Genomic DNA, 22,589 nt, shown 5'->3' with positions numbered 1-22,589 from the left:
AGCTGAGGCCAAGGTCTCCCCCTCCAGTTTCTCACTGCACGCTGTGGCTTTCAGTGCTGCCTAAGTGCTTCTGGGAGGCAGAAGGGAAAGAGCTCATGTCTATGAACAACGTTTCTAATTAATACATGCTCCACTGTAAAACCATTTTCTGCCTTCCCTAATGCTCAAAACAGTTTGATTCCCATGGCATTCCCCCAGGACGATAGGCAGGAACATCCACGTGGTTGTTAGAAAGAATTTTTAAACTGATAGTACTAGTCAGCAATTATTTTTAGGGCACTGGCAGTTGCATGTACAGATTTGTTTCATTTGGTGTAATAATATACACATTTATGTACTCAACCTTCTTGCTAGTCCCTCAATAGCAGAACTTGATTCAAGTGGTTATGTTTGTAATATGCAGCTTACAGGTAAGATTTAACTGAGCTTAGCATACAAAAACGTAAGTCACCATAACCTAAGACCTACATTTCAAGGCAAAGTGCTAGCACCTCACACCAGTCCGACTGCTGCTGCCTCAAACAGTTGCAGTTTCTCATCTTGACAGCTGGATAGAAGCATTCATCTTTCAGTCAAATGCGCCAAGTGCTTTCGGTTACTACGGTCAGCTTTTTGCAGAAGGAAGCATTTGTGAAAATACGAATACTAGAAGAATCACTACAAAGCCTGCAGGCTCTGCCCGGCTGTTTCCAGGATGGTCATGTTGACCACCTTTTGGGATAAGCTCTCTTCATGCTCCAGCAACTCTTGGGAATAACAGAAAGACAGAATGAGAGACCCCTTATCTATACAACTTGCTGCAAACAGTCATTAAACAGATGCTTTTAAGTGTCAATAGTGAGACTTTATTTCAGGAAATCTCTTAAAATCAGTAATTTAAGACATCCTGCTTTGTCCAGCGCACCTCATAATTCATTTAACCGTTTCATTTGCTGGTGTGTTCAAGCAGATTTGCACGGAAAGTGTAAACTATTTTCATTCATTTCACTTTGCCACTGTCAAGAAACACAGAGAAAAAGCAGTAGAGTTTCTGAGATTTTACATTGCTGCTCACTGGGTAATATTGAAAATCTTCATCACTTTTGGAATATCTTTTTCTTCTATTGGTGGTTTCCTCTGGCTGCCAGGCTGCAGAAATTTCTTTATTGTGGGGACATTACTTATTCTTGCTTTAAAACTCTGCAAAACAAAAACAAAACAGCATTATACTTAAGATCCATGGTTACTATCAGACGTTTGCATGTTAACCATGCCATAAAAGTAATATTGTGAGTCGCTCATGCAGCAGACTCTTTATGCTCTGCCCTATTATGCTTTTGAGTCCTGGTGGCTGTACTGGTATAAGGAGACAATGACCATCAGTATTTGAGGCAGGCTAAAATTACTTAGGATATTTGCTTCTGATTTTGACTTTCCTTACCCTCCTATTCCCCCGTATCTCTTAGCCAACGTACATCAATAGCTCTGCTTCGATTTACTTCCCATTAAAACTGTCCATTCAATTACCTGCAAGAGAGGAAATTTGGCAAGTATATCAGGCTTGCACTCTTCTGCCATTAAAAGGGCTTCAAGTAACAGCACATCTGCCTTGCTGAGCTGGTTGCCTACAAGAAAGTCTTGCCCATGGTTCTTCAAAACCTGAAAACAGAGAACAACGACCAGATGTAAGTGCAACTTTTTCTCTGGCATTCCTGGGTGTGTGCCGCCAGAGCACACTAAACCTAACACAATGTATTCAAAGCAAGGTCATACACTGCATAGGAGTCACATGTGAAACAAGGCAATGCAGTAGGAACATCTGTAGTATAAACAAGCAATCCGACCACATCAGTCCTTCGTATCATGCAGATTTTTCTAATAGCTCAGTTCGAGCCCTTGTCCGTTCACTTCTGTAATCCTCATAATCAGAAGTCCTGTGTTCGGAAGAACTTTTGAACACAACCATCACAGCAAATTCATGCACAAAATTTATGACAGGTTAAAATTCAACCCAGGGCGTAACAGAGTATCTTGGACTCTTCCAAAGGATGGGCACTTCCCTTACTTTTCACGTGCTTCCGCTTCAATTTTGGCAAATGTTTTGTTGGGAACTCTCCATACATAACCCATACCTCATGTTCTTGACATCTAACTCAGCCACCCTCTCGCTTGTTACAGAAGGAACTATAATGCTTTCACATAGTAAACAGATGATTTTACAGAGGGTCCTCTCCTGAAAATACTTCAGGAGGAAACTTGAAACAGAAAATGATGGTGAAGTGGCTTCTGTCTGAAACAACATACAGTTTGAAACATGGATATTTGGGGAGCTCAGTCTGTGCTGTGTCTCTGCAGCTCTGCATTTCTCCCAGATTTGTAGCATCTTCTGTGCCTTCTGTATTCCCTCCAACCCTGCCTTCCCCAAGACATTGTATGTACATTTAAGTGGTAATTTTTTCCTCTCCATTTGCCTGAATTAAGTTTGCATGTATAGATCCGGGATGCAGTTTCAGGAAACCAACTTTATCTAAGTTGCTACATCCTTGCCACCTACCTTCTCATAGACTGGGAAGTATCTGTTTGTGGCTTTATCCACAATATTAGCAAGATCTTGCTCCCTCTTATCAGCTGGTTGGAAAGTATGGCGCATGAGTAACTCATCCAGATCCATTAATGCTTCCACATACATATCAATTCTGGAAGAAAAAGTTTGATTTGGTCAACTCACAGTAGGTCTGAATAACACAATAAGTACTGACACAGCCCCGACTGAAATGTTAGGAACATCTCTTCTGTCCCAAATGAATAGTGTGGAGCAGTCCCCCACCAAGTGCAACAGCTTCTGGCTTGGGATAAGACAAAAGACAAGTAGCATATGCTTAGCCAAAACTAAAGTACTACATCCTTTCCATTTTTCACTAGGGGTGATACTCCTCTATATTACAATTTGTCAAATATATTTACAAAACTGGCACCAAATCCTACATTAAAAATCAAATCAGATGTGTGAAACTAAAAGGGGATTCTACATGATTCCCACTGGATACCATGAAAGGTGTTTACTTGTGCTAATTAGCCTGAAGCATTTCAGGATATTTACATATTTAACACATGTGCCTCGAGAGCGCTATCCTTTAATATCTATTTCCTAGAAACAGGGGAGCTTCTGTTTCCATCAAAGACATTTCCTTGCATTTGAGCTGGTGAAAATGCACGCTGCTGATGACTCCAGGGGACAGTGAGCGACAAGCGGCATCAGGAAGAAAGACTGTCCTCTGTACTCCTGACTGCTTTCTTCTGATAATGACGCTGACCTTTGATCTTCATAAACTCGCTTGTACCCTCCTGCCTAGTTAATCTAGCTGGTTAATCCTGTTGCAGACATTATCTGCAGGCAAGGTCAGGACACGCTACACAAAAATCTGCTGAATCACCCTGAATCTAATAGTAAGCTGAGATATTCTTCTTGTATTACACAACACGGTTGTATGTATTGTAATCTATCAAGCAAAGGTAGCATTGGCACTGTACAGGACTCTCTCCTTCAGGTCCTTCCCGTAGAGGTTGTGCTTTGCTGCTATGTAGCTGAGGATGGCTCTTGTCTGCACCATCTTCATCCCATCCATCTCCACCATGGGCACTTGCTGAAAGAGCAGGGCTCCACCTGCAGTAAAAGGGACATGATAAGGAGACACTCGCCTTCTGAATGAGTACCATCAGTGGGTATTTGGCAAAACGTCTTATGCTCCAGATTATTTTTGATTTGAGACAGTCTTCCTGGTATGGAAAAAGCTTACCATAAAATGAAGAACCATTTCTTGGTGATATGTTAATCTAATGTTATAACAGTCAGCTGCTTGAAGTTTCTTCAAACCTGATGAAGCATCCAAATGCACAACTTTTAGAAGCCACACGCTGAAAAGGACAAGTCCTGCCCTGCATGGTCCTAACGCAGGTGAATCTCCCTTGAGGTTGACACAGTTGGGAGGGACGGAAGGACCTAATGCATCTGACCCATCGCAAACCAGTTTCTGTTGAACTATGATACATATTATGGAAACATGGATTACTTAAAAGCTTGTCAACATGAATGCCAATGTAAATGTTTATAGTTAGCTTTGTGACTACTATACTGGCTATAACTGATCAGAGGTGTGAGTCAGAATAATTGCTGGATGGGATCACATTTATTGTCTTAAATAACTGATCAGTTATGTCCATCTTTGGATCCACTGTAAGGCAAGTGTGCACAGAAACCGTTTGCTATGAAGGGCATATTTCTATTATTATGCTCATGTCTTAAAATATTACTGCGCTTTTTGAAAGCTAGCAGGTAGCGGGAGGATCGACTCATTCTTCCGAAAGGAGAGCAGGACTGCAAATGCCAGCCTAAGCTTAGACTTCCTTGGTTAGCCAAGGTGAACTGCAAGAGCACAGACGTGTCATTTGCCTTGGAGGGAAAGTAAATCTCAAACCCACAGAGATGGAAGCTAAAGAGTACCAAGATCAGCTGTTGCCTTGGGAAACCAAGAACACATCAGAGGTACGGGTTAAACTCTGAACTCTGAAAGTGGTTTCATACGGATTATAAAACAACAGCTTGGTGGACAACCTAAAATACTAATGAACTTCAAGGTGATCTGATTACAAAAAACTGTACTGTCATAAGACTGAAGTGACGGGGCGGATGGTGTCATCTGTCACCGTGTGTTCTTACTGCAGCGTGCCTCTCTGATACCTCAGGTTCAGTCCAATCTGGATTTTCTTTTTAAGAGACAGAAGACTTCTTAGAGGTTCTAAGACAGATAGTTCTGTTTACTAAAAAGTGAAGGAGACTTACTCTTCTCTAACTTCAACAGGTCATCCCTTGTTTCCAGGAAGCTTTCTTCAAACTGCAGGAAACACAGAAGAAAAGTCATGCTGTCACTGCATGTTTTAGCTTCTGCATTGCATGAGACAGTTGGGGACCAGAAAGTCATGCTTTGGGGAATTTTCTTGTAAAAAGATAAATCGGATGTTAAAGTGGTATCTTTTAAAAATGATTTTGCCTCTGTTATGCTCTCCTCTCCCCTCTCCCATATGAATCATATTTGGGTGCAGGTAAGATTTTGGCTAAACCAGAGGTCCTAGAAGGCACAGAGCATCGTCCTCCGGGCAAGGTATGGCCATGCTGCTCCTGTTCTCACTGCTGGCAAGGGATGGAGCAAGCAATGGTGCAGGGAGAAGGGAGGATAAGCAAGTTCATACAGTGGCAACAGGACTGTGCTAGAGCTTCTTTGCCACAAGCTGGGAGGAGGAAGGAGGAAGAGAAAGGATCACGCGTCCTCTGCAGCTTTCTGCCTTTCTGGCCTGTCACCGTGACAAAAGCTCACAGCTCTTAAACATACAGATTCCCCCACACTGTCTCCCTCTCCAGCGTTAACACCAGAAATTGTTAGAGTGGAGAAGAATTACTGGTTGTTTTATATAAGGCAATATCTTCAAGGGGAAGTTACACTCTAATAGGCATAATCTAAATGATCTCATGGACATTGGGGTTCAGCCGGAGGCCTTCAGAGGTGACAGTACTGAACCCCTATGATCAGAAGATAAAGCCAGGGACTACTACCGTCGCTATAAAAATTTTACTTGGCTAGCTCAGGGAGATGCATTCACAATGCTAACAATAGTCCTGATGGCTGAAAGTGAGATAGGAACCTGCTTTGCTATTCGGGCTCAGCTAGTGGTGACATTCCTTGGTTTTTAATGGTGAGTGGGGTAGTAATAGGCAATACCATGATCCCAGAAGAACCATAACTAGCGATGCTAACTTGGTCATCATTGTGCAGTGCGCTAAACTGACCAGCAGGTCAGTCACAGTTTTGATAGGGGACTGTAAAATTATGTATTTCTCACATGCTCTTAGTATAAGAGACATAGACAGACCTCAACTCCGGCTGCTGCTAGTAGCCACCGAATTGATTCCATTCGGCCTCGTCCACAGAAGTAGTAGAGCTTGGGTTTCCCAGGCATGTTTCCAAGCACCTGATTTCCTCCTATCGAGAATAAAGTTTTGCAGCATAAGGATTCAGAATACTGGTTTTGAGTCCCTAGCACCCCTACTTTCCCAAAGTGTTCTGCTCTCATCAATGAGCAGGGTCTGCAATGTACACTGCTCCGTTTATTTCGGCATTATCTCAGGACACAGTTTATTATTTAAGCAGATACACAATACAAACTCTCATATTCTTTGTTTTCTCCAGTGGGCATTATATTCCATTATAAGGTGATGGGAAGGGTTTTTTTTTCCCCCCCACTCTAAGCATTTAGTCTCATCTACAACAGTCCCCATGCCTCCCATTTCCTCGGGCAAGCACTGGAAGACCTAGAATTTTATACTATCATCTCCAGTACTATTAGATTGGCTAATAGCTTTTACTGCAAGCAGAGTCAAACAGAAAAATTTACTCCATTTAATTCCAAATCTTTTTGCTTTTTCCTTGGACTTGTGCTACATCAAACATTTCTAAGAGATCAATCAGCTGCCTACACTAGTTCATATTTTATCAGCAGAAGCAACAGTTAAAGAGTAAACACAGAGAGAATTTGAAGCAGTAGCTTTTTCTGGGCACACCCCCAGCCACCTCATTGCGAAACAGCTCCAGGGCATCGGCAGCAAATATGCAGACAGTACCCAGTTTCATCCTGGTCTCACAATCATAAACACCATGTCAACAATAAAGCTGAAGTATTAACAGCAGCAAAAACCAAATGCCTACAAAATATATAGACATATTCTCCTTGTAAATAACATGCAGTCTTCTCTGAAATAGGAAGAAGGGGGTAACAGGAAGCATTCTTCACATTTCTGAGATCTAAATACCTGTCTTTTTAATTGGTCCCCCTAGCAAGCAGCTACTTACAGAGTGAACATTTGATGCACACAGCCATGTTAGTAATGAAACAAGTAGAAGTATTTAAGCCATTAACGACAGTCACTGACTTGACTTTTGCATACACTAATTCCCTGTGCATAGCTAAGATCCCCAAAGCTTACCTTGTACGAAGTGTAACTCACTCTAAGCTCTCAGCAGCTTTGCCCTGAATTTGTAAGGCTCTGTAGCCCCTCCTACAAAGAGGGAGGGGGTCAGTTCTCTGCAGATGAGAACCTCCTCCTTCTTAAGCAGTTAGTCCTGCATGGTCACTCCTCATCTACACAGAAGAAATTCCTCAGTAGGCATGCTGTGGACAAATGTAAGACTCACAAGAGTTCCTGACCAGTTTCTAGCAGCTCTGTCAGAGCTGGCAGAAAACTGTGCGCCTCTTATTTTCACCGCTTAGCAGCCTGCTAGTTAAAAATAATCAAAAAAATTCCCAAGATTTAAAAACTCTTATGATAGTAACTTTTTTTTACTTAAATGTTTTAGGATTGTGTACTTCTGACAAATTCCATCTTTACTAATCAACTAATTCAGCTTCCATCAAAGATATCTTTTTGAGTTTGACCTGCTGAAGATGCATGCTGCTGATGACTCCAAGTAGCAGTGAATGAAGAGCGGCATCATGAAGAAAGATTGTCCTCTACACGCTTGACTGCTTTCTTCTGGTAACTATATTGACTTCAAAGAGTCCACACAGCATAAACTACCTCTTACCTTCCTGCTTATCTAATCTAGCTTGTTAGTGATGGCTGCAGTGACCTGCAGGCTAGGTCAACATGTGCTACATGAAAAACTGCTGATTCCTGCTGAATCTAATACTGAGTTGGGGTATTCTTCTTGTATTACACAGCAAGGTTGTACGAACTGTAGTCTATCAAACAAAAATGGTGCTACTGCAGTACAGGGCTCTCTCCTCAAGGTCTTTCCCGTAGAAAGGAGGATGCTTTGCAGGTGCTCGGCTGCTCTGTAGCTGAAAGTGGTCCTCTTGCCATGAGGGAGAGCAGCCTAGCAACAACATCTGCCAGCTCCCTCGGTACTCGTGGGTGCATCTCGTCAGGGCCCATGGATTTGTGGACAGATGAGTTTGCCTAGAAGGTCTCTAACCTGATCCTTCTCGACCAAAGGAAAGCCTTCCTTTCTCCAGAATTTCTCTCTCGTCTCTGGCCTCTGGGATTCTTGTGGGCTGGCCTTAGCAGTAAAGCCTGAAGCAAAGAAGGCATTCAGTAACTCTGCCTTCTCGGTATCCTTCGTCACCAGGGCTCCCACCCCATTCAGCAGCAGGCCCACATTCTCCCTGGTCTTCCTCTTGCTACCGATGCAGCTGAAGAAGCCTTTCTTCTTGTCCCTGACATCCCTGGCCAGATTTAATTCCATATGGGCCTTAGCCTTCCTTGTCACAACTCTGCATACCCTGACAACATTCTTGTAATTCTCCCAAGTGGCCTGCCCCCCCTTTCCACGTTCTGCGTACTTTCTTCTTCTGTCTGAATTTCTGCTTATGGAACACACTTAAAAAAAAACACACACAGAGAGAGATTCTAATTCCTGCTGCAAAATTAAGGCGGGTGCTTCTACATGTGCCCTGGTTGTGCTGCTTCCAGCTAAGAACCACTGTGTTGAGAAAAGTTCTCCCCAGTAGAAAGAGCACCCATGCAGAGAGGGGTTGGGAAGAGGGAGGTGAGCAGAGAGAGGGTGCAGGGGAGCCCTCTGCCTCTCCCTGGCAGCCTCCAGAGAGGCTCTGAGGGGGTCTGTGGTGCTGCAGGGTCCATGCACCAGGCCCAGTCTCCTGCTGGCCCACTCGTCATTCAGCCCCAGCTGTGTTTGTGCTTCCTGCCAGAGCTGGCCTGGGGCCCCCTCCTGCACAGCTCAGCACTGCCGTGAGGGCAAGGGCTTTGCTCATCCTCCTCCCCTGCTGCGCTGTCAAGAGGGATCGTCATCAAGGGCCTTTTGTCTCTCTTTCCCTGACCTCCACGCTCAGGTGTGCGACTTTGACGCTGCAGTCAAGCCACTGCTCAGAGTGCTGATGGGCACGGCTGTGGAGAAGCTTTGCTGGAAGTCGTGGCAGAAGAGGAGCTGTCCTACCAGTGGGAACAGCACTGTGTCTCTATGCTCCGGCATAATGCCGAGCTGGCTGAGGCACAGCGCCTGGCCGAGCAGCAGAGGCAAACCAGAGAGCAGAAGGCAGGAGCGACTAAGAGCACAGCGAGCCTGCGTGAATGCTCGTGGTAAGAGGGAAAACCGTTTCCAGCGGTGAAAGCCAAGCTGGGCAGTAAGTTGGCTCTGCCCCAGACGGTGCTCTCCGGCTGCACCCGCCTCCCAGCAGCCCAGTGCCGTCTGGCTGCCCGCTGCAGTTAGTTCTGCGGCAGCAGTGTGAGGCTGGTGTGTTCCTTTGGAGCAGGGGTGCTCCAGGGACTCCAGATCAAGAGCCTCGACCTGGCAGCATTTCCCTCCTGTGCCCAGCGCCGCTGTCAGTCCAGCAGGTAGCTTAGCCATTTGCATGACGAGAGCTGTGAATGGACAGTCACAGCGCTCAAAAATCAGAGAGGCGCCTTCCTAGCCTCGAAGGCGTGCAGTGCCGAATGTGCGCCCCGACCTCTCAGGATCTTGAAGGAGGAAAGGAAGCCTAACAGGATCACCGAGCAAAGCATAAACAGAAAGGGCAAGTCCCTTTCCTGCACCACCCTCAGCTCACCCCAATGCTCCCCCATTGGGTCCGGAGGGATCGACGACTTTCGGCAGATCAGAGACCAGGAGCAGCTCACTGCTTTTCAGGGAAAAGCAGCAACTGTTGCCACCCTGAATTGCTCAGGACGTTTCCCTCTACAGCACTGCTGTGTGTCTCACTTGTGCGTGCCCTCGGATGGCAGCAAATGAAAAGCGGCTCCCACCATCCTCTCCTTCCCTGTTAATAAGAGAGTCCTGGTTTTTATCTGCTTTTTCCTCTCACATTCTTGCAGACACTGAGACAGAATTCCTTCCCTGCTGGATGGTGGAAGTGGAAGAAGCATGGACAGTGCTCGACTGTGGCTTAAGCAAAGGAAAACCAGCTCCCAAGACCCTGCCCCTCATCTTTAAATAAAACGGTTGCTTTGTCTTGTTTTCTCCTGGCCACAGTGCTTTCCTTCCTCTAGTAACTCTTACTCCTCACGTGGTGCAGCCAGTGCTGCTGTGCTCTTTTCCCTCTTTTCCACGGTGTTCCCAGTTGTGCCCGAGGATGCCCCTGCCCTTGCTGCGGGAACAGCAAAGTCCGTACTGCCCACAGCCACTCGTATCCACAGCGGCCTTTCGTCTGCCTCGTAGGAGCTAGCTGAGCTGCGGAGCGCTACGCTCACCCCAAGCGGAAGCAGCAGCGGCCGTGGTGTGTGTCCTGGTGGGTACACTCGAGGATAACTTCTTCATGTAGCTCTTCTGCAGGGGGAGGGAGGGGAGTGTGAGTGTGAGTGTGTTTGTGTGTGTGGGGGGGGTGTCTCTCCTTGGAAGTAAAGAAGTGTTGCATCCAAGTGCTGAAGAAACACCCCAAGGAGACTGTTAGTGTCGCACATGCTCTCGAGGTAAACGAACTTCCAGAGACGGTAAGGAGCTAACAGTAATACAGAGCAGGTTTGCATCAACGGCTTTTCAGAAGTGGACAATGTTTTGGTGGTTTCCTTGGTTCCAGTGTTTCCCACCACCACCAGAAAAAAAAAAAAAAAAAAAAAAAAAAGAAAGAAGAAGAAGAAGAAGAAGAAGAAAAGAAAAGAAAGAAATGATCTCGCTGTGTGCAGCCAGTCCCCTGGCTAGCCCTTGTTCCTGGCATGCAGCACAGTCAGAATATGTTTTGGTCCAAAAGAACAACATTTTACCATGTCCTTCAATGGGGTTAGCCACTGAAGCACTGGCATAGCCTTTAGAAAGATTTCCACTGAGCATGCCAGGTATTGCCACCAGCTGTCACTGATAACACCGAAGCGAGATGCTCTGACCTGTGGGAGAGCCTTTTCTCTCACCTGCAGGCTTGCGCAGCCACCCGCTGTCCACAGCTCAAAACTAAAATCCTGAAAACGTAGATGGGAGTGGAAATTCCACTGCCGAGTCCTTACTAACAGGGAGCAGTTGTGGTGGGAAGCAGAGCTTTAGGCTCAGCCTCTGGAGAGCTTCATGGGGCCCTCAGCTGCTTATACGGAGAGGACAAAACACCACCCTCGCCCCCACTACCTTGGGCAGGGGCCCCCGAGCTCTTCCTCAGCGACCGTGTGTGGGATATTTTTCCTAGTAAGTATGCTCTGTAATGATGCTATAAACCCAGGAATATGTGCGCAAAACGTAGCCTGGCAGAGGGAAGAGAGAAATGAAAAAGAAGAAGAAAGTTCTTTTCCTTAACATTCTCTTGCTGGCTTAGCTCTTGAATTTGGGTATTTGAAAGGCATTAGCTGCTTTTCGAAACATTTTCAAGAAGAGAAAGTCGGTTCCCTAGAAGCAGACCAGTGTTCTTTGTGCTACAGAGCTTGAATTTTATGGCTACGATGTGTTTTTGCCAACAGTTTCTTATATGGGGGCGTTAAATAACAACGGCAATGTCCTGCTTATGCAAAAAGAAAACAGCACTGTGATACTCAGTGAACGAGTAACTTTGACTAATGTCAAAGCCTCCTGAGATTTCCTTGGGAGACAAAGAGATCTTGAATGAGGTGTTACGTGATCGCTGTTGCTTTTAGAGTTACCTGTCCACATATGAACGTATTAAACTTCTAAGAAGCATATCTTCTGCTCTTGGTTTTCCTTCCTGTCGCCTCTCTTTTGTTCCCGTTCTCCCTCCCGCTTAGCCTGTAGTCTTACTTTGTATCTTCTTGTCAAATTACAAACTGTCCCACTTGCCTGAGATTACTCCCTATTTTCACTTCCACACTTCTAATCTCCGGACTTTTCCTATCACTTGATGTGGTTCTCTCCCAGTGGGAATGGTCAATATGTAGGTATGGAAATTATCATGCCTTTGATACTAGATACTTTAGGATTTTGAGGGCATTTAACATCTGAAGACCGGCTCTTTTAATATATGGTTTAGAGAAATTACAAAGCAATTAGAGTTACAAAACAAGATCAGTGTCCTGCAAACACTTTGATGCAGCTAATAATCCCACTGCACAACTCGGAAGCTGCTCCCCACAGCCTTTCTGGATGCACCCATTTTTTGCTGCTCTGGAGCTGAAAGTGATCCTCTTCCCATCAGTCTCCACCAATGGTGCCTGTTAGACCAACACATTCCATGCTTGGCAGTAAAAATGTAGAATTATTTAGAACGGGGTCCACAGAAGGACAAGGTAAAGGTTACCAAAGCAATGTCTTCTCTTTCAGGAGGTACCTAGTCCCCAAATGGCATACTCAGTAACACCTCCCTCTGTACCCCACGCAGCACGTGAGGAGAACCAAGCCCTCCAGAGCAAGACTGCTAGCTGACTGCATTTCCTATAGTCTCTGCCTTCTGATTCAGGCTCTTTCCTTTGTTTCTTCCCTTCGTCCCCTTCTTACATTTTGGGAAGTTCTTTTCTTCAAGCTCCTGAAGCCTGCAGGAGGAATCAGTCACCAAACCTGCCACCTGGTATGTTCTCGGGCATCCCACCGACTTCCAGCTGCAGCTCCAACAGAGCACAACCCTGTGCTGCGTACCATGTGTCGTCTACCAGCCCTCCGCATGGGTGCCTCAGCACCCCAGCAGTGTCCCAGGTAGCACCAAGCATCTACAGTAGTGTAACAGGAGCCCCTTGTTGGCATCACAAGCTGCCCAAACTGTGTTTGCTGTTATTGTTCAGACTGAACCTAATTTGTTATGTTTCGTAATGAGAGAGACCTCTGCGGAAGAGTGGTTTCTTTGCCTGAGGAATGACTGTTTTCCTCCCAAGATTCTTTACAGTTCTGAAGTCTGCTGTTAGCACAAATGTTTCCACGCGTACAAGATCAAATCACACTATTGGGAACAGTATTTTCAATCTCGTTAGACAAACACGACCCAGAATCTAGGGTAAGGTGGAGGGGACTCCAGGTGTCTTTCCATAGACCTCTGCACTGAGGTGTGTCTCGTACTTTTGCACAGACCCAAACTGGCTTTCTTCGGTAGCCTGGCTGGGTTAGCCGTTGGTAGGCCTGAGCAAGGTGAAGCCCAGAACTCTAGTAGATACCCCAAGGTCTAGCAACCATTCCCGCAAGGATTTAACGTCTGCTCCATCAGAGGACTGCAAGATAAGAAAACCTGAGTTCAATTAAGAACGTTAATCATGGTATGGGCAACTTGGGTAAGACTCATCTCCCCTGACTTTGCAGAAACCTACATTTAATCTAGTTGTCTAGTCTTCTTTAAATAGGTTTGAATCCAGGTAAGAGGAAATCCTCACTGTGTGCCCGAGCTACAGCGGGTGTCCAAACTAAAGCCAACAGTATGCCCTCAAAAAGCAGATGGATACTGCCTCAACTGAGGCATCTAAAAGTTTTGTTTGGCTGAAACCGACCCCCTCAAACTTCCCTCCTGGGCAGGGGAGACAGGTAGGAATCTCCAGAGGGTAACTCGTCCCATCACTAAAATTTCCTATCCTTGGCTCTGTCAGAGGTTTCCTTCAAGATCTTAGGCAAGCCCTTTTCAACACAGTTCCTAGCCTAAAAAGAAGGGAAAGCAGAATACTGTCTGCCTCCTAGTCTGTAGGACTTTTGAAAATCTCACTTCACTGAACTCGTAAAGTATTTTGGAAAATAGAGCTGTAGCGGTGTCATTTCTATTCTGCGTGCCTGGAGACCTCCGATCTCTTAAGTAGTGCTTGGTTCAGACTGAGCATCCAGGAATTAAAACTAGTGGAAACCTCAAAGATACCCTAATAAATAAATAGGGAGCAATTATTCTTTCCAGCTGCTGCTGCTGATGGCCACCAGCTTGCTTCCACTTGAAACAATAAGGTTTGGGGGTAATGAGTTTAAAATATAAATTAAAAAAGCTAATATTTTGTTTTTCAGACAGGATACTGATTTCTTGTCACAGCACAGGAAAATGTTTTGCGTCATCAGCTTCAGTGAATTTTCCTATGTATATACAGCACAGGTTAATTTGGTTTGTGATTGTGTTGGAAGCGATGAGGAAATATTTCAATATACTCGTGAGGCATACTTGCCTCTTGGTGCTGCAGGCCAGGCTGGCAGCCCATAGCGGCTTCTGCGGCAGCAGAGGCCTGCATGCATCTCTGCTCAGTGGCACACCTGCGCTTTGCGCAGCATGCAGGGGCTCCCAAATCGCTTTGTGGCCTCCGAAGCGCTCAAGGGCATTGGTGACCTGGGGAGAGGAGAGGGAGCCATCCCAGTGCCTGGCACCCACTGGCCTGGGCCGTAGCCCGAGGGTGACGGGCTGAGCTGCTGGCTGGTTGCCAGCGTGCCGGGAGCTTGGCTGAAGGTGCATGGCTTGGCTGAAGCCTGGGGACTGCATGCCAACTGATAAAAAACTGCTCTGCCAGGCGGTACAAAGGGGAACCTCACAACGAGCAGGGTCATCAGCTGAGGCCAAGGTCTCCCCCTCCAGTTTCTCACTGCACGCTGTGGCTTTCAGTGCTGCCTAAGTGCTTCTGGGAGGCAGAAGGGAAAGAGCTCATGTCTATGAACAACGTTTCTAATTAATACATGCTCCACTGTAAAACCATTTTCTGCCTTCCCTAATGCTCAAAACAGTTTGATTCCCATGGCATTCCCCCAGGACGATAGGCAGGAACATCCACGTGGTTGTTAGAAAGAATTTTTAAACTGGTAGTACTAGTCAGCAGTTACTTTTAGGGCACTGGCAGTTGCATGTACAGATTTGTTTCATTTGGTGTAATAATATACACATTTATGTACTCAACCTTCTTGCTAGTCCCTCAATAGCAGAACTTGATTCAAGTGGTTATGTTTGTAATATGCAGCTTACAGGTAAGATTTAACTGAGCTTAGCATACAAAAACGTAAGTCACCATAACCTAAGACCTACATTTCAAGGTGTTTGCAGTAGGCCAAATCTAATCCTTAGCTAGAGAAAGAGAGATCAGAAAACTGCTTAACTATTTTCATTCATTTCACTTTGCCACTGTCAAGAAACACAGATTAAAAGCGGTAGAGTTTCTGAGATTTTACGTTGCTGCTCACTGGGCAACATTGAAAATCTTCATCACTTTTGGAATATCTTTTTCTTCTATTGGTGGTTTCCTCTGGCTGCCAGGCTGCAGAAATTTCTTTATTGTGGGGACATTACTTATTCTTGCTTTAAAACTCTGCAAAACAAAAACAAAACAGCATTATACTTAAGATCCATGGTTACTATCAGACGTTTGCATGTTAACCATGCCATAAAAGTAATATTGTGAGTCGCTCATGCAGCAGACTCTTTATGCTCTGCCCTATTATGCTTTTGAGTCCTGGTGGCTGTACTGGTATAAGGAGACAATGACCATCAGTATTTGAGGCAGGCTAAAATTACTTAGGATATTTGCTTCTGATTTTGACTTTCCTTACCCTCCTATTCCCCCGTATCTCTTAGCCAACGTACATCAATAGCTCTGCTTCGATTTACTTCCCATTAAAACTGTCCATTCAATTACCTGCAAGAGAGGAAATTTGGCAAGTATATCAGGCTTGCACTCTTCTGCCATTAAAAGGGCTTCAAGTAACAGCACATCTGCCTTGCTGAGCTGGTTGCCTACAAGAAAGTCTTGCCCATGGTTCTTCAAAACCTGAAAACAGAGAACAACGACCAGATGTAAGTGCAACTTTTTCTCTGGCATTCCTGGGTGTGTGCCGCCAGAGCACACTAAACCTAACACAATGTATTCAAAGCAAGGTCATACACTGCATAGGAGTCACATGTGAAACAAGGCAATGCAGTAGGAACATCTGTAGTATAAACAAGCAATCCGACCACATCAGTCCTTCTTATCATGCAGATTTTTCTGATAGCTCAGTTCGAGCCCTTGTCCGTTCACTTCTGTAATCCTCATAATCAGAAGTCCTGTGTTCGGAAGAACTTTTGAACACAACCATCACAGCAAAATCATGCACAAAATTTATGACAGGTTAAAATTCAACCCAGGGCATAACAGAGTATCTTGGACTCTTCCAAAGGATGGGCACTTCCCTTACTTTTCACGTGCTTCCGCTTCAATTTTGGCAAATGTTTTGTTGGGAACTCTCCATACATAACCCATACCTCATGTTCTTGACATCTAACTCAGCCACCCTCTCGCTTGTTACAGAAGGAACTATAACGCTTTCACATAGTAAACAGATGATTTTACAGAGGGTCCTCTCCTGAAAATACTTCAGGAGGAAACTTGAAACAGAAAATGATGGTGAAGTGGCGTCTGTCTGAAACAACATACAGTTTGAAACATGGATATTTGGGGAGCTCAGTCTGTGCTGTGTCTCTGCAGCTCTGCATTTCTCCCAGATTTGTAGCATCTTCTGTGCCTTCTGTATTCCCTCCAACCCTGCCTTCCCCAAGACATTGTATGTACATTTAAGTGGTAATTTTTTCCTCTTCATTTGCCTGAATTAAGTTTGCATGTATAGATCCGGGATGCAGTTTCAGGAAACCAACTTTATCTAAGTTGCTACATCCTTGCCACCTACCTTCTCATAGACTGGGAAGTATCTGTTTGTGGCTTTATCCACAATATTAGCAAGATCTTGCTCCCTTTTATCAGCTGGTTGGAAAGGATGGTGCATGAGTAACTCATCCAGATCCATTAATGCTTCCACATACATATCAATTCTGGAAGAAAAAGTTTGATTTGGTCAATTCACAGTAGGTCTGAATAACACAGTAAGTACTGACACAGCCCCGACTGAAATGTTAGGAACATCTCTTCTGTCCCAAATGAATAGTGTGGAGCAGTCCCCCCACCAAGTGCAACAGCTTCTGGCTTGGGATAAGACAAAAGACAAGTAGCATATGCTTAGCCAAAACTAAAGTACTACATCCTTTCCATTTTTCACTAGGGGTGATACTCCTCTATATTACGATTTGTCAAACATATTTACAAAACTGGCACCAAATCCTACGTTAAAAATCAAATCAGATGTGTGAAATCAAAAAGGGATTCTACATGATTCCCACTGGATACCATGAAAGGTGTTTACTTGTGCTAATTAGCCTGAAGCATTTCAGGATATTTACATATTTAACACAAGTGCCTCAAGAGCGCTATCCTTTAATATCTATTTCCTAGAAACAGGGGAGCTTCTGTTTCCATCAAAGACATTTCCTTGCATTTGAGCTGGTGAAAATGCACGCTGCTGATGACTCCAGGGGACAGTGAGCGACAAGCGGCATCAGGAAGAAAGACTGTCCTCTGTACTCGTGACTGCTTTCTTCTGATAATGACGCTGACCTTTGATCTTCATAAACTCGCTTGTACCCTCCTGCCTGTTTAATCTAGCTGGTTAATCCTGTTGCAGACATTATCTGCAGGCAAGGTCAGGACGCGCTACACAAAAATCTGCTGAATCACCCTGAATCTAATAGTAAGCTGAGATATTCTTCTTGTATTACACAACATGGTTGTATGTATTGTAATCTATCAAGCAAAGGTAGCATTGGCACTGTACAGGACTCTCTCCTTCAGGTCCTTCCCGTAGAGGTTGTGCTTTGCTGCTATGTAGCTGAGGATGGCTCTTGTCTGCACCATCTTCATCCCATCCATCTCCACCATGGGCACTTGCTGAAAGAGCAGGGCTCCACCTGCAGTAAAAGGGACATGATAAGGAGACACTCGCCTTCTGAATGAGTACCATCAGTGGGTATTTGGCAAAACGTCTTATGCTCCAGATTATTTTTGATTTGAGACAGTCTTCCTGGTATGGAAAAAGCTTACCATAAAATGAAGAACCATTTCTTGGTGATATGTTAATCTAATGTTATAACAGTCAGCTGCTTGAAGTTTCTTCAAACCTGATGAAGCATCCAAATGCACAACTTTTAGAAGCCACATGCTGAAAAGGACAAGTCCTGCCCTGCATTGTCCTAACGCAGGTGAATCTCCCTTGAGGTTGACACAGTTGGGAGGGACGGAAGGACCTAATGCATCTGACCCATCGCAAACCAGTTTCTGTCGAACTATGATACATATTATGGAAACATGGACTACTTAAAAGCTTGTCAACGTGAATGCCAATGTAAATGTTTATAGTTAGCTTTGTGACTACTATACTGGCTATAACTGATCAGAGGTGTGAGTCAGAATAATTGCCGGATGGGATCACATTTATTGTCTTAAATAACTGATCAGTTATGTCCATCTTTGGATCCACTGTAAGGCAAGTGTGCACAGAAACTGTTTGCTATGAAGGGCATATTTCTATTATTATGCTCATGTCTTAAAATATTACTGCGCTTTTTGAAAGCTAGCAGGTGGCAGGAGGATCGACTCATTCTTCCGAAAGGAGAGCAGGACTGCAAATGCCAGCCTAAGCTCAGACTTCCTTGGTTAGCCAAGGTGAACTGCAAGAGCACAGACGTGTCATTTGCCTTGGAGGGAAAGTAAATCTCAAACCCACAGAGATGGAAGCTAAAGAGTACCAAGATCAGCTGTTGCCTTGGGAAACCAAGAACACATCAGAGGTACGGGTTAAACTCTGAACTCTGAAAGTGGTTTCATACAGATTATAAAACAACAGCTTGGTGGGCAACCTAAAATACTAATGAACTTCAAGGTGACCTGATTACAAAAAACTGTACTGTCATAAGACTGAAGTGACGGGGCGGATGGTGTCATCTGTCACCGTGTGTTGTTACTGCAGCGTGCCTCTCTGATACCTCAGGTTCAGTCCAATCTGGATTTTCTTTTTAAGAGACAGAAGACTTCTTAGAGGTTCTAAGACAGATAGTTCTGTTTACTAAAAAGTGAAGGAGACTTACTCTTCTCTAACTTCAACAGGTCATCCCTTGTTTCCAGGAAGCTTTCTTCAAACTGCAGGAAACACAGAAGAAAAGTCATGCTGTCACTGCATGTTTTAGCTTCTGCATTGCATGAGACCGTTGGGGACCAGAAAGTCATGCTTTGGGGAATTTTCTTGTAAAAAGATAAATCGGATGTTAAAGTGGTATCTTTTAAAAATGATTTTGCCTCTGTTATGCTCTCCTCTCCCCTCTCCCATATGAATCATATTTGGGTGCAGGTAAGATTTTGGCTAAACCAGAGGTCCTAGAAGGCACAGAGCATCGTCCTCCGGGCAAGGTATGGCCATGCTGCTCCTGTTCTCACTGCTGGCAAGGGATGGAGCAAGCAATGGTGCAGGGAGAAGGGAGGATAAGCAAGTTCATACAGTGGCAACAGGACTGTGCTAGAGCTTCTTTGCCACAAGCTGGGAGGAGGAAGGAGGAAGAGAAAGGATCATGCGTCCTCTGCAGCTTTCTGGCTTTCTGGCCTGTCACCGTGACAAAAGCTCACAGCTCTTAAACATACAGATTCCCCCACACTGTCTCCCTCTCCAGCGTTAACACCAGAAATTGTTAGAGTGGAGAAGAATTACTGGTTGTTTTATATAAGGCAATATCTTCAAGGGGAAGTTACACTCTAATAGGCATAATCTAAATGATCTCATGGACATTGGGGTTCAGCCGGAGGCCTTCAGAGGTGACAGTACTGAACCCCTATGATCAGAAGATAAAGCCAGGGACTACTACCGTCGCTATAAAAATTTTACTTGGCTAGCTCAGGGAGATGCATTCACAATGCTAACAATAGTCCTGATGGCTGAAAGTGAGATAGGAACCTGCTTTGCTATTCGGGCTCAGCTAGTGGTGACATTCCTTGGTTTTTAATGGTGAGTGGGGTAGTAATAGGCAATACCATGATCCCAGAAGAACCATAACTAGCGATGCTAACTTGGTCCTCATTGTGCAGTGCGCTAAACTGACCAGCAGGTCAGTCACAGGTTTTGATAGGGGACTGTAAAATTATGTATTTCTCACATGCTCTTAGTATAAGAGACATAGACAGACCTCAACTCCGGCTGCTGCTAGTAGCCACCGAATTGATTCCATTCGGCCTCGTCCACAGAAGTAGTAGAGCTTGGGTTTCCCAGGCATGTTTCCAAGCACCTGATTTCCTCCTATCGAGAATAAAGTTTTGCAGCATAAGGATTCAGAATACTGGTTTTGACTCCCTAGCACCCCTACTTTCCCAAAGTGTTCTGCTCTCATCAATGAGCAGGGTCTGCAATGTACACTGCTCCGTTTATTTCGGCATTATCTCAGGACACAGTTTATTATTTAAGCAGATACACAATACAAACTCTCATATTCTTTGTTTTCTCCAGTGGGCATTATATTCCATTATAAGGTGATGGGAAGGGGTTTTTTTTCCCGCCCCACTCTAAGCATTTAGTCTCATCTACAACAGTCCCCATGCCTCCCATTTCCTCGGGCAAGCACTGGAAGACCTAGAATTTTATACTATCATCTCCAGTACTATTAGATTGGCTAATAGCTTTTACTGCAAGCAGAGTCAAACAGAAAAATTTACTCCATTTAATTCCAAATCTTTTTGCTTTTTCCTTGGACTTGTGCTACATCAAACATTTCTAAGAGATCAATCAGCTGCCTACACTAGTTCATATTTTATCAGCAGAAGCAACAGTGAAAGAGTAAACACAGAGAGAATTTGAAGCAGTAGCTTTTTCTGGGCACACCACCAGCCACCTCATTGCGAAACAGCTCCAGGGCATCGGCAGCAAATATGCAGACAGTACCCAGTTTCATCCTGGTCTCACAATCATAAACACCATGTCAACAATAAAGCTGAAGTATTAACAGCAGCAAAAACCAAATGCCTACAAAATATATAGACATATTCTCCTTGTAAATAACATGCAGTCTTCTCTGAAATAGGAAGAAAGGGGTAACAGGAAGCATTCTTCACATTTCTGAGATCTAAATACCTGTCTTTTTAATTGGTCCCCCTAGCAAGCAGCTACTTACAGAGTGAACATTTGATGCACACAGCCATGTTAGTAATGAAACAAGTAGAAGTATTTAAGCCATTAACGACAGTCACTGACTTGACTTTTGCATACACTAATTCCCTGTGCGTAGCTAAGATCCCCAAAGCTTACCTTGTACGAAGTGTAACTCACTCTAAGCTCTCAGCAGCTTTGCCCTGAATTTGTAAGGCTCTGTAGCCCCTCCTACAAAGAGGGAGGGGGTCAGTTCTCTGCAGATGAGAACCTCCTCCTTCTTAAGCAGTTAGTCCTGCATGGTCACTCCTCATCTACACAGAAGAAATTCCTCAGTAGGCATGCTGTGGACAAATGTAAGACTCACAAGAGTTCCTGACCAGTTTCTAGCAGCTCTGTCAGAGCTGGCAGAAAACTGTGCGCCTCTTATTTTCACCGCTTAGCAGCCTGCTAGTTAAAAATAATCAAAAAAATTCCCAAGATTTAAAAACTCTTATGATAGTAACTTTTTTTTACTTAAATGTTTTAGGATTGTGTACTTCTGACAAATTCCATCTTTACTAATCAACTAATTCAGCTTCCATCAAAGATATCTTTTTGAGTTTGACCTGCTGAAGATGCATGCTGCTGATGACTCCAAGTAACAGTGAATGAAGAGCGGCATCATGAAGAAAGATTGTCCTCTACACGCTTGACTGCTTTCTTCTGGTAACCATATTGACTTCAAAGAGTCAACACAGCATAAACTACCTCTTACCTTCCTGCCTTGCTGGTTAATGATGGCTGTAAACATCACCTGCAGGCTAGGTCAACATGTGCTACATGAAAATCTGCTGATTCCTGCTGAATCTAATAGTGAGTTGGGGTATTCTTCTTGTATTACACAGCAAGGTTGTACGAACTGTAGTCTATCAAACAAAAATGGTGCTACTGCAGTACAGGGCTCTCTCCTCAAGGTCTTTCCCGTAGAAAGGAGGATGCTTTGCAGGTGCTCGGCTGCTCTGTAGCTGAAAGTGGTCCTCTTGCCATGAGGGAGAGCAGCCTAGCAACAACATCTGCCAGCTCCCTCGATACTCGTGGGTGCATCTCGTCAGGGCCCATGGATTTGTGGACAGATGAGTTTGCCTAGAAGGTCTCTAACCTGATCCTTCTCGACCAAAGGAAAGCCTTCCTTTCTCCAGAATTTCTCTCTCATCTCTGGCCTCTGGGATTCTTGTGGGCTGGCCTTAGCAGTAAAGCCTGAAGCAAAGAAGGCATTCAGTAACTCTGCCTTCTCGGTATCCTTCGTCACCAGGGCTCCCACCCCATTCAGCAGCAGGCCCACATTCTCCCTGGTCTTCCTCTTGCTACCGATGCAGCTGAAGAAGCCTTTCTTCTTGTCCCTGACATCCCTGGCCAGATTTAATTCCATATGGGCCTTAGCCTTCCTTGTCACAACTCTGCATACCCTGACAACATTCTTGTAATTCTCCCAAGTGGCCTGCCCCCCCTTTCCACGTTCTGCGTACTTTCTTCTTCTGTCTGAATTTCTGCTTATGGAACACACTTAAAAAAAAACACACACAGAGAGAGATTCTAATTCCTGCTGCAAAATTAAGGCGGGTGCTTCTACATGTGCCCTGGTTGTGCTGCTTCCAGCTAAGAACCACTGTGTTGAGAAAAGTTCTCCCCAGTAGAAAGAGCACCCATGCAGAGAGGGGTTGGGAAGAGGGAGGTGAGCAGAGAGAGGGTGCAGGGGAGCCCTCTGCCTCTCCC

The 22,589-nt window shown here is 44.8% G+C and overlaps 2 protein-coding genes across 2 annotated transcripts; both read right to left on the bottom strand.

Annotated features, from left to right (window-relative positions):
- Nucleotides 1-976: 976 nt before the first annotated feature.
- On the bottom strand, nt 977-7,084 carry LOC134138798 (glutathione S-transferase-like). The gene is made up of 7 exons (XM_062572956.1): nt 7,016-7,084; nt 5,905-6,014; nt 4,820-4,871; nt 3,511-3,643; nt 2,534-2,675; nt 1,507-1,638; nt 977-1,179 (listed from the first exon to the last, which is right to left on the bottom strand). The coding sequence occupies exons 2-7, from the start codon at nt 5,989-5,991 to the stop codon at nt 1,051-1,053; spliced, it is 675 nt and encodes a 224-aa protein (XP_062428940.1). The 5' UTR covers nt 5,992-6,014; nt 7,016-7,084; the 3' UTR covers nt 977-1,050.
- Nucleotides 7,085-14,885: 7,801 nt separating this feature from the next.
- Nucleotides 14,886-21,062, bottom strand: LOC134138797 (glutathione S-transferase-like). Its single transcript, XM_062572954.1, has 7 exons — nt 20,994-21,062; nt 19,882-19,991; nt 18,796-18,847; nt 17,487-17,619; nt 16,509-16,650; nt 15,482-15,613; nt 14,886-15,154 (listed from the first exon to the last, which is right to left on the bottom strand). Exons 2-7 carry the CDS (start codon nt 19,966-19,968, stop codon nt 15,026-15,028), a joined length of 675 nt encoding a protein of 224 aa, XP_062428938.1. The 5' UTR covers nt 19,969-19,991; nt 20,994-21,062; the 3' UTR covers nt 14,886-15,025.
- Nucleotides 21,063-22,589: the final 1,527 nt, after the last annotated feature.

The sequence above is a fragment of the Rhea pennata genome, chromosome 3 (genome assembly GCF_028389875.1).
Source record: "Rhea pennata isolate bPtePen1 chromosome 3, bPtePen1.pri, whole genome shotgun sequence".
Taxonomy (NCBI): domain Eukaryota; kingdom Metazoa; phylum Chordata; class Aves; order Rheiformes; family Rheidae; genus Rhea; species Rhea pennata.
This window is presented reverse-complemented; position numbering and strand designations above follow the sequence as displayed.